The sequence below is a fragment of the Sceloporus undulatus genome, chromosome 3 (assembly GCF_019175285.1).
Source record: "Sceloporus undulatus isolate JIND9_A2432 ecotype Alabama chromosome 3, SceUnd_v1.1, whole genome shotgun sequence".
NCBI classification, from domain to species: domain Eukaryota; kingdom Metazoa; phylum Chordata; class Lepidosauria; order Squamata; family Phrynosomatidae; genus Sceloporus; species Sceloporus undulatus.
In genome coordinates, this window is record NC_056524.1 from 217,412,603 (window position 1) to 217,422,736 (window position 10,134).

General features: G+C 38.6%; 1 protein-coding gene across 4 annotated transcripts in view; it reads right to left on the minus strand.

Moving 5' to 3' along the window:
- GIGYF2 (GRB10 interacting GYF protein 2) overlaps positions 1 to 10,134 on the minus strand; it is a 113,174-nt gene that overhangs the window by 75,417 nt on the left and 27,623 nt on the right. For all 4 annotated transcript variants that reach the window (XM_042456590.1, XM_042456591.1, XM_042456589.1 and 1 more), the window contains exons 4-6: positions 9,965 to 10,060; positions 5,976 to 6,087; positions 1,755 to 1,866 (exon numbers count right to left, since the gene is read on the minus strand). In XM_042456590.1, coding sequence (XP_042312524.1) covers positions 1,755 to 1,866; positions 5,976 to 6,087; positions 9,965 to 10,060 — 320 coding nt within the window. The remainder of the gene's footprint in view (positions 1 to 1,754; positions 1,867 to 5,975; positions 6,088 to 9,964; positions 10,061 to 10,134) is intronic.

Here is a 10,134-nt window from a genome sequence, read left to right on the forward strand (position 1 = left end):
CTCTGATCAGGGGGCAATTAGGGCTGAAGGGGCCTCCAGCCGCTCCAAGGTGCATGGCTCCTTGGTATTACTCTAAAACAGTGTACTAGGAAGGCCACATATAATAATAATGTTATTATTAATAATAATAATAAATACATATGTATTTCAATCTCTTTTTTAAAAAAATCTGAGCACTCTCATACCAAAGTACGTTTGTCATAAACTTATAACCAGCACAAATAGTACAAAGTACTCCCTGATTAACTAATAGTTGTTGCTGTTATTGTGTGCCTACAAGTTGTTTCTGACTTATGGCAACCCTAAGGTGAACTTATCATGGGGTTTTCTTGACAAGTTTCTTCAGAGGGGGATTCCCATTGTCATCCTCTGAGGCTGAGAGTGACTTGCCCAAGATCACCCAGTGGGTTTTCACGGCCAAGCCAGAATTCAAACCATGGTCTCTAGTTGTAGTCTAACGCTCAAACCACAACACCATGCTGGCTCTTAACCTGCTGCAAGAATATAATTAATGTTTCTTCCCTCTCAATTCTTCTCCTTATTTGATCACAATATCTGTTTTTCTTTCTATTATTTGGATCAATTTATTTCAACCTGTTTGGACTAGGTCTAAACTGCTGTTTAAGCTTACTGAACACTTAGGCTAGCCGAAGAGAAACAGATTTCTTTTATTTGAACAGTTGACTCAGGCACCTGATATTTCCCTTGGTTCCAAAAGCATTGCAGTGAAGCAGTGGCATCTGACTAACTAATCTAAAATTCTTTAGGATTTAGAGAACTAATTTCACAATTTTATGGATAATGGTATTCATCTTCTCTATAAAAATTACTTGACACAGCAGCATAAAAATCAAGTTTATTTTTGTGTATTCTCCTGGTTAGTACTTAGGCAAGTACTAATTTAAAATTTCAAGTATCTCTAAAAATTCTAGGGGTATTTTTCTAACTTGACTTACTAATTCACATACCCCCATTTCAGTTTATTTGCTTAAGTATTTTTATTCAGTTAATCTTATAGTAAAATATCTGTTTCATGATTTCACCACTCAAGGCTTTTTTTTTTTTTGCGCAATGTTAAGAATTCTATGGCAATTTTACACATTAAGCAGAACAAAATTAGTTTACTACTGAATCTACTCTCAGTGAGAAACTGTTGTTAAGAACAGCTCTCTGGCCAGTTAATTTCATTTTATTTCTTCAATGTATGAGTTGCTCCTATAGCCAAAGCAGACTGGGGGAGGAGTACATAAAACAGAATAACCAAGAATAAAACACAATACACCTGCATTAGACACACATTCAAACACACATTAGTGACATTTGCTTAGGTTGTTTTTGGAAACGTGTGGAAATACAGTTGCCCCTCCATTTTCGCGGACTTGAGATGCATGGTTTTGATTATTTGCAGAAGGGCGACCAAGTTAATGGCGTGAGCACCTGTGCTTGAATTTCCACGGATTCCCAAATTCGCAGGGAGGTCCGGAACAGATCCCCGTGAATTTGGAGGGAGGACTGTACATGCCTTAGAACAGGGGTAGAAGCATGGAACCTTCCACACTATTAAGGCCCGTGATTGCTCACCACTGACCAGGGCTATTGGTTTTTGCATTCAATCAACATGTGGAGGGCTGCTCAATTCCCACTATGCTCAGGAAAATGAATGTGAAAGCAGAGCCAGGGTTCTACTAACACAGCTAATTCTTTGATTGCCACAACAGAAACTAATATTTTTAATATATATTCTTTAATGTTACCTTTCCTCCCAACTCTGTGATCTGTGCATTTCTCTGCCTCCTCCTCGTCCAAATCCGCCTTCTACATCATCAAAACTTCTTTGGTAGAAACCACTTTCTCCTCTGCCTCTGCCTGCAAGACAAAATGGAACTAATATTGTACAATCTTCTCAAATTTCTCCTGGAATCAATCTAACCAGAACTTACTCTTTCACTTTGCTGTAACTGATTTTTCTTCAAAATTCATAAGACTGGAATGTACAAGCATAGGTTATAGTGAAATAATTGTCAGCCTCCATTACCCTTATAAATAAGCCTACAAAAGTTACTCTGTGTGCGCATATGCACATACACATGTGCCTTCAAGTTGCCTGCTGACTTATGGTAATTTCATGAATTGCATAGGTTTTTCTTAGGCAACAAATACTGGTGATATTGCCAGTTTCTTCATCTGAAATATAGCCTACAGCACCCAGTATTCATTGGCGGTCTCCCATCCAAGTACCAACCAGGGCTGACCATGAGTAGCTTCTAACATCATACCGAATCTGGTGCCTTTAGGACCTTTAGGCCCATCACAAAAGTTACTAGCCTATCAAAAAATCTCCAAGAACTAGCCTCCTTGAAGCCAGCAGAGGAGAGACAGGGAGTACTGGCCCTTCCCTTATGCATAGTGTGAAAGAGTATTGCTCTGCATAAAGTGAAAGAGCACTCCTCTGATAGCCTGTCTTGTTTCTATACTGGATGAAGAGGAGATACAAAACACTCCTACCTGGACTCTGTAATTTCCTAATTCCTAACTCAAATGCATGTAATTCCTTTTTATCAGATGTGAGTTTAAATACAGGTCTGGCCTGCATGAGACAAGTAACTGCTGTGTTTGTCTACACAATCTAATCTAAAGAGAGCTGTTTATAGCCCTGAAATGGTGCTGAGAGTGCTCCTCAATCAAGGCCAAAGCTACCATTAGTCTAGCATTTAATCCGTTATTATTGCATCTTTCTGCCAGAGAGAAAAAGGGAAAGAGGCATGTCTGAGAAATGTTCTGCTCCCTGTGTCAAGATAACCTGGCTGGCTTGGGTGAGCAGAAAGTGCCCTTTTATTCTGTGTCAGGTAGCAAACTTCGGCCACCTCTGCTCCCATTGCTTTTCCACCATGACTCTAGCCAGGCAGAGCAGCCCCAAATTTTGCTTCATGTGCCACTTGCCTCAAGATATGACAGCAGGAAGAGGTCATATTGCTGTGTACCAAATGCTCCAGGATCATCTGTTGTGAATAAGGTTGTTGTCTGCTCCTTCTATTTACAGCATGTGCAAAGTGTAGACATCAGCCACTCATAACAGACTGTTCATGGAGCATTTGGTACACAGTAAAATGGCCTCTGTTGGGGATCCATATATTGTGAGTGCGTCCTCTTGCTCTCAAGACTATTGGAGACAGACAGTAAAATGTGAAGCAGGCCTAGATAAGGCCTGCCTCAAATCTCACAAGAGGAAGGCCATGGATGAGAATTCTGGAAGTCTGCAATATTTCTGATCCTTACTTATGCTAACAATAATTTAGATATATACTGTACAATCTAGTCAAAGGATTGGTAAAATAGTGATAGAAAATACTACATAACCAAAAATGAACACAGATGACAAATGAAGTTAAAGGAGGTTAGCAAAACTGAAAAATCAATGATTAAGCAAAATCACAGGTCATATTGTTAATTATTATTTTGTCTTCAGATATAATATATCTTCCATGAGAAGGCTGATGCTAAAATTACATATGTTTAATCAGTCCCACGCAGACTGATTCAACTATTATTTCCATAATTTGTTGTAGGCTGTAGTTTGTTTGCCTATCTAACTTTACTACTTCATTGCTACATCCAATAATATGCAAGGAAACTTCCACTCATACAATATTGCCTTCTTTTCCTCTCAACCCCTCCCCCCGGGGTCTGCTCAAAATCTTTTCAGGAGAACTTTCCAGAGTAGATTTTGGGAGTGCACTGTAGCAGTAGTGAGAAAAGGAAATTCAATCAGTGCCCATTTCACTGGTAGAAGAATCTTGTTTGATACAACTCTTAGACTCCACAGCAGGTTTAAGATGATTATTTGTTGCTGTTGTTAACTGCCTTTGAGCTGATCTTGACCAATGGCGACCCTATGGATGAGACATCTCCAGGCCCCCCTGTCCTCTGTCTAGCTCCTGCAAACTCTTATCCCTGGTCTCTTTAATTAAGTTCATCCATCTAGCATGTGGCCTTCTCTCTTTCTAATTCCCTCCACCTTCCCTAACATTATTGTCTTTTCCAACGATTCATTTCTTCTCATGATGTCTCCAAAGTATGATGGTCTAAGTCTTGTCATCTTGGCTTTTAGGAATATTTCTGGCTTGATCTGCTCTAGGACCCATTTGTTTGTCCTTTTTGCTGTCTATCGAATCCTCAGCACTCTTCTCCAGCACCACATCTAAAATGAGTTGATTGTCTTTCTTGACTGTCCAGCTCTCACATCCATACATGGTAACTGGGAATACAATGGCCTGTATGATTCTGACTTTGTGCTGAGTTGTGTGTCTTTGCATTTTAGGATCTTTTCTAGTTCTTTCATAGCTGCACTCCCCATTCTTAATTTTCTTCTGATTTCCTGGTTGCAGTCCCCACTCTGATCAATCCTTGAGCCCAGATATGAGAACTCTTTTACTATTTCTATTTCCTCATTGTCTAGTTTGAATGGGTGTAAGTTCTTTTTGGTCATTATTTTTGTTTTCTTTATGTTCAACAGTAAACCTGCCTTTGCACTTTCTTCTTTGATCTTCCTTAGTAGTTGTTCCGGGTCTGTGAGGTTCTCTGCTAGTATTATGGTGTCATCAGCATATCTCAGATTGCTGATATTTCTTCCTCCTATTTTCACTCCCTCTTCCTTGTCCAAGCTCCTTTCCTTAGAATATGTTTTGCATATAAGTTGAATAGGTAGGGTGATAGGATACAGCCTTGTCTGACTCCTTTGCCAATTGGGAACCATTCTGTTTCTCCTTGTTCTGTCTTTATAGTAGCCTCTTGCCCTGAGTACAGAATCCTCATTAGGACTATCAGTTGGCACTCCCATGTCTTTAAGTGTGTTCCATAACCTTTCATGATTTATGCAGTCAAAGGCTTTGCTATAGTCTTTAAAGCACATGCTGATTTTCTTTTGTAACTCCCTGCTACACTCCATCAGCCATCGTATATTTGCAATGTGATCCCTGGTGCCTCTTCCTTTCCTGAACCCTGCTTGGAACTCTGGGATTTCTCTCTACATGTATGGTTGGAGCCTATGTTGCAGACTTTTGAGCATGATTTTGCTTGCATGGTAGATTAGTGCTATGGTTCCATAGCTGCTGCAGTCTCTTGCGGCTCCATACAGACAGGCCAAAATAAAGCTGCTTCGTGTCACTTTGGAGGTATGCTGTTTAAATGATGCATGCGTCCTAAGAGTCTGGAAGCTGCGCCAAAGCCACAATCCAATCCTAAGGACTGGAGTGCAGCTTTAGTGCAGCTTTTGAATTCTTAGGACGCATACATCATTTAAACAGCATACCTCCAAAGTGACCCGAAGCAGCTTTATTTTGGCCTGTCTGTATAGGGCCTTGTGCCTCCTTTTTAAGATGATTATGCCAGCCAGAAAGGGGGAAAATTACTCATTCCCCCCTATTTTTACCATCTGCAGCTGGTTTGATATCTTCAACTTATTCATTCACTATCCACCTTTTCCTATGAGCTTAGTGTTTTAGGGTATGAACCCTTACTTTGAAAACCATATCATTTCATGTTCCTTTGCTAAATCTATGAATACTGGTTGAACATCAGTAAAATACAAGCAGCATGCATACAGAACCAATTTTAATTTCATTTCAGTACTGCAGCCCTAACTTTCCATTGTTTTGGACCCAACTCTATAACTCTCAAGTACTTTTTGAGCTTCTGTAGGTTCTCTTTTTTATTGGCTTATATTTATTATATTCAATTTTTATCCAATTTTTCCTTTCAAAGAAAGCCATCATAGTTGGAAGTGTTCACAAGGGCCATCCAGTCCAAGCTCATGCAACGCAGGAACACAAAATCAAAGCACTCCCAACAGATAGCCACCCAGCCTCTGTTTAAAAGCCTCCAAAGAGGGCAGATTACAAATTTACATCTTTGTAAAGGGTTAAGAAGTTGAAATCTTCTGAAACAAAATACTGACACTGTAAGTTCACAAATCTCACCTCGACCTCTAGAGGAACTTCGACCTCGAGGAGCCCCTACCACTGTTCCTCCTCCTCCTCGCCCCATCAATCTTAAGACAGCAGCACTGTTTACAGACATAGAGAAATTTCTCTGCCAAAAATAAGAAACAAATGAGAGAAACATGTTTCAAAGATACAGTAAGACCCCATTTAACATGAAGTATACATTCCCATAGCAATAGCAAGTACTTTTCTATACCGCTAATCATGCACTTAAGCACTCCCTAAGCAGTTTACAATACATAAGCTAAATGCCCCCAACAAGCTGGGTACTCATTTTAGCGACCTCGGAAGGACGCCAGGCTGAGTTGAGCGTGAACTCCTGGCTAGTTTTGAATTCACAACCTTGTGGTTTGTGAGTAAGTGGCTGCAGTACAGGCATTTAACCACTGCGCCACCAGGGCTTCCTGGACTATTTGGGTAGAACAAAAACTGTGGCTAATCACAAACCCTATTTTTCCAGAGGAAGTATACCATAGAATCGCACTGGAGGACCTAAAAATGCCTACAGAGAACATTTCTCTAGGTATTTATTTGTAAGACCTCCAGAATGATTCTATTATACACATGGGGGCCCACAGCTTTTCACAGATAAGTGAAACCATATTAAATGAATCCACGTTAAATGGGCTCTTACTGTATTCAGACTTTTGGTTTCTTTCTCAATACTAATGTATTATTCTGGAAATAAAAAGCCTCCCAAGGGATACTTTCATGCCAAGATCAAAAAACATCAGAATAAGTGTTGCTGATTATTTAAACTATTTGTTTCCATTTTAAAATGAGCTGCTTACATATATGTCAATTCTCAAACATTTGTGTTCTCAACTGTTTAGAAGAGGCTTTTGCTGAGTGACTAAGTATATATATTTTATTAAAAAAAACACCTCTTGATTCACCTCCCACAAGCTTCAGGTTAAAATGATCCAAAATAGCAGGATCATGGAGAGCTCTTGTTAGCTGGAACACATATATAGTTGATAACCAAATCCATGGATGCTCAAGTCCCATTAAATATAATGGCACAACAAAATGTGTGCCTTATATAAAATGGAAAATCAAGGTTTGCCATTTGGAATTTATACTTTTTGGAATATTTTCAAATCGTGGATGCTTCAATCCATGGAGAACGACGGCCGACTGTATACTGGACTATATGATCTATGACATATATGTTCATTGTGTTTAGGATTTGCATAAGTGTTGTGAAAGTCCCTTAAAGCAAGCAAAAAATATTTTTCTTCTTTAGATTAAATGAAGCGGCTTATGTTTCCAATCATCAGTATTGTACACCCACATACATCCAACAACTACCTGATCCTTTAATGTAACTGATAAAAGAATTGTGTTTAATCAGTTGATGAGTGTTGAGTGAGACAAAGATGAATCAGCTTCAGTACACTTCAAATAATTTTGTAAACTTGTACCCAAAACAGATACAATATCTGTGCCCTCAGGCTACAACTACATTGTCCTTTCCTTTCCTCTTCTGGTAAACAATAAAGGAGAAAGATTGGAAACATCAAACACCTGATTTAAATCTAGCTGCAGTTTGCCACTCTGTACATGCCAGGAACTATGATTAATTGAAACACATTTTTTTGGAACTAGACAGGATCATAAACTTTGACTTGATCTTGGCTTGCTGGAATAAGCACACTTTAAATTCAACAGTTTCAACAAACACAACAAGCTACAATGTGTTCCAGAACAGAAACATGTTTCTAACCCAGAAAAGAGAGGCATGCATGAGAGTCTATTATTCACCAAGAGCCAGTTACAGAAAACGCAACTGTACTAAATTGTTTAATAAATCACTTCTGTGAGCAACCAGTTCAGACTCTACTTCACTGGATAGTGAAGTAGAATAGTAGAGAAGGGAGGTGCAGAATGAATTGCTTCATATCCTGCCTACCAGTGGATTTGGCTTCACCACTGCTAGCAGGAAGCCCCAACACATTAACTCTAAAAATATTTCGCCCAATATGGTAAAATGGTTCCATACTTGTTTTAGCATACGTCTGAATGAAACCAATGGGTGCAAGGCAGGAGTGTTGAAAATGCAGGCCATATGTTTTCCCAAGTGTCTGCTTCTAGAGGATTTGGGATTTTTTAAACATGTTTTACCCCTCCTGCTTTTTTTAGACCCAGGAGAATCATTTTTTAAGTTTTATAAACTTGAGTAGGGTCATTTTGAGTTTTAAAAAAGCTGTTGTAAAAATCCAGTAATCTAGATCCCAAAGCAATCCAATGCACTTCCCTGCCACTCCCTTGAAATTGTTCATGTCTGATACAAAGAGATACCAGGAAATGTCAATAGGCTATTTTAAGTATTATTCACAATCATGCAAATAATTACTCTGGAGTGAGACTACTAATTCTTGCAGCACTGTGTCCTATTTATCACTGCTTTCCTGATGCAAAAGTCAATGTTTTAAACTTTGTTTTCCCTAAATCAAATCATTTTTCTGTTATAAGCAGGCAGTGATTACAAGTAATGAAACAGCACTAAAGGCAGTGCATTACAAGTAATGAAACAGCACTAAAATTTATAGTCTCCTAGCAAAAGCAAACTTGGTGAATTTGGTTGAATATGGAGAAGTTCTGAAATGCTCTGTTGGCTTTTTCCTGTCATTTTTATTTTGGACTCTTCCCGAGGCCAGGGATGTTCTCCTTTAGGCACTCAGTAGTGCTGATTATTTTGTGCTTTCCCAACTGAATAGGCTGTTGCTGTCAATAGGTGTGGTCTCATCATGGCTCAATAGAGTTTTCTAATTATTTTAAACTGAAAGACACCACAGAAAATTTATTAAAATAATGGAAAATATATATATTAGATTAATAATAAAATTTAAATTGTCCTGGCAGTATAGAATGCTAATAAAAACAAATGTTTACAGTGTATCATACTAAGGGTTTTTGTATTTAGAAAGATAAAATAATCTGAAATTTAATTCTAATTTCATTTTGAGGTTTAAAAAAGTAGTTAGCTTAAATAGGGAAAATATATATACTTCTTAACATTTTAGAAACTGTATTAAAAGCTTAGATTAACTTGTACATTTAGCATATCCTTATGCATTGGCCAAAGATACGCTAAGCCAGAACAACAATATTCAAAATAGGGATAGGGAATGTGTGCCCCTCCATATAAATTGAACTCCGACTTCCATCAGCCTGGGTCAATAGAGCTAACTGTAAAGGTTCACAGGAACTGCAGTAGAACCATATCTTATAAGTGTGATTTAGAATGAAGCATATTATTGCAGTTCAGCAACATAGAATGTTAAGCTAACATAGCACAAACATTACACCTGCACAGATAATTTGCCGTCATCTACTTCTCTCTCACCACAGATCAGCAGCACACAAGCTGTTGCCTCTGTCCATACCCATTGTTGCCTCCGGCTATACCTTCTAATTTTCCCCACCACACAAATGATTACATGAGTGATAGGGTAAGGGCTGCTGAAATCATGTCAGCAAGATCTTGGGTGGATAGGAGAGGGTTTCACTTCTCTCACCTCCACAGATTTTGACTTAGATCACTATTTTTTCCTAGGCAGTAGCAGAAGAAAAACTGTGATCTTAGTGGAAACTCTTGGGTGGATGAATGTCTTAAAACACCATCACATGTACTTCCAAAAGTGATGTTGTTTTAACGTTGGAGAAACACTAGGGAAACATCCAGCTTAATATAAATTCCTAGAGTAGGGGGTTAAAGGTTTTAACTCCCTAATGAACAAAAATTCCCTCACCTGTGCACACTGAGATGGGGAATTACAGCGTGTGCAGATGTGTACATGTACACACATGGTGAACAACCAACAACAGATGTGGCCTTTTTGGTTCAACAGTTGTGTATCTCTAACCTAGATGGCCAATCTGCTATAGTATTTTAATATTCAAGACTTCTTTCATTAACCAACTTTAATGCTCATGCACTTTTCATTTCTTTAGAAACCTACCTGTTCTTCTTCTGTAAAAGGTACCAGTGCCAAAGGTGGTAGGGGCTCCTCTTGTAGAATGGGCATAAACTCCTTATCCAGAAGATCTGAGGGAATCTAAACAGAAAGATCCAGGAGAGGGAGAGGAATTATTTGATCTTAAAACATAACATTATTAATATTATTACTGG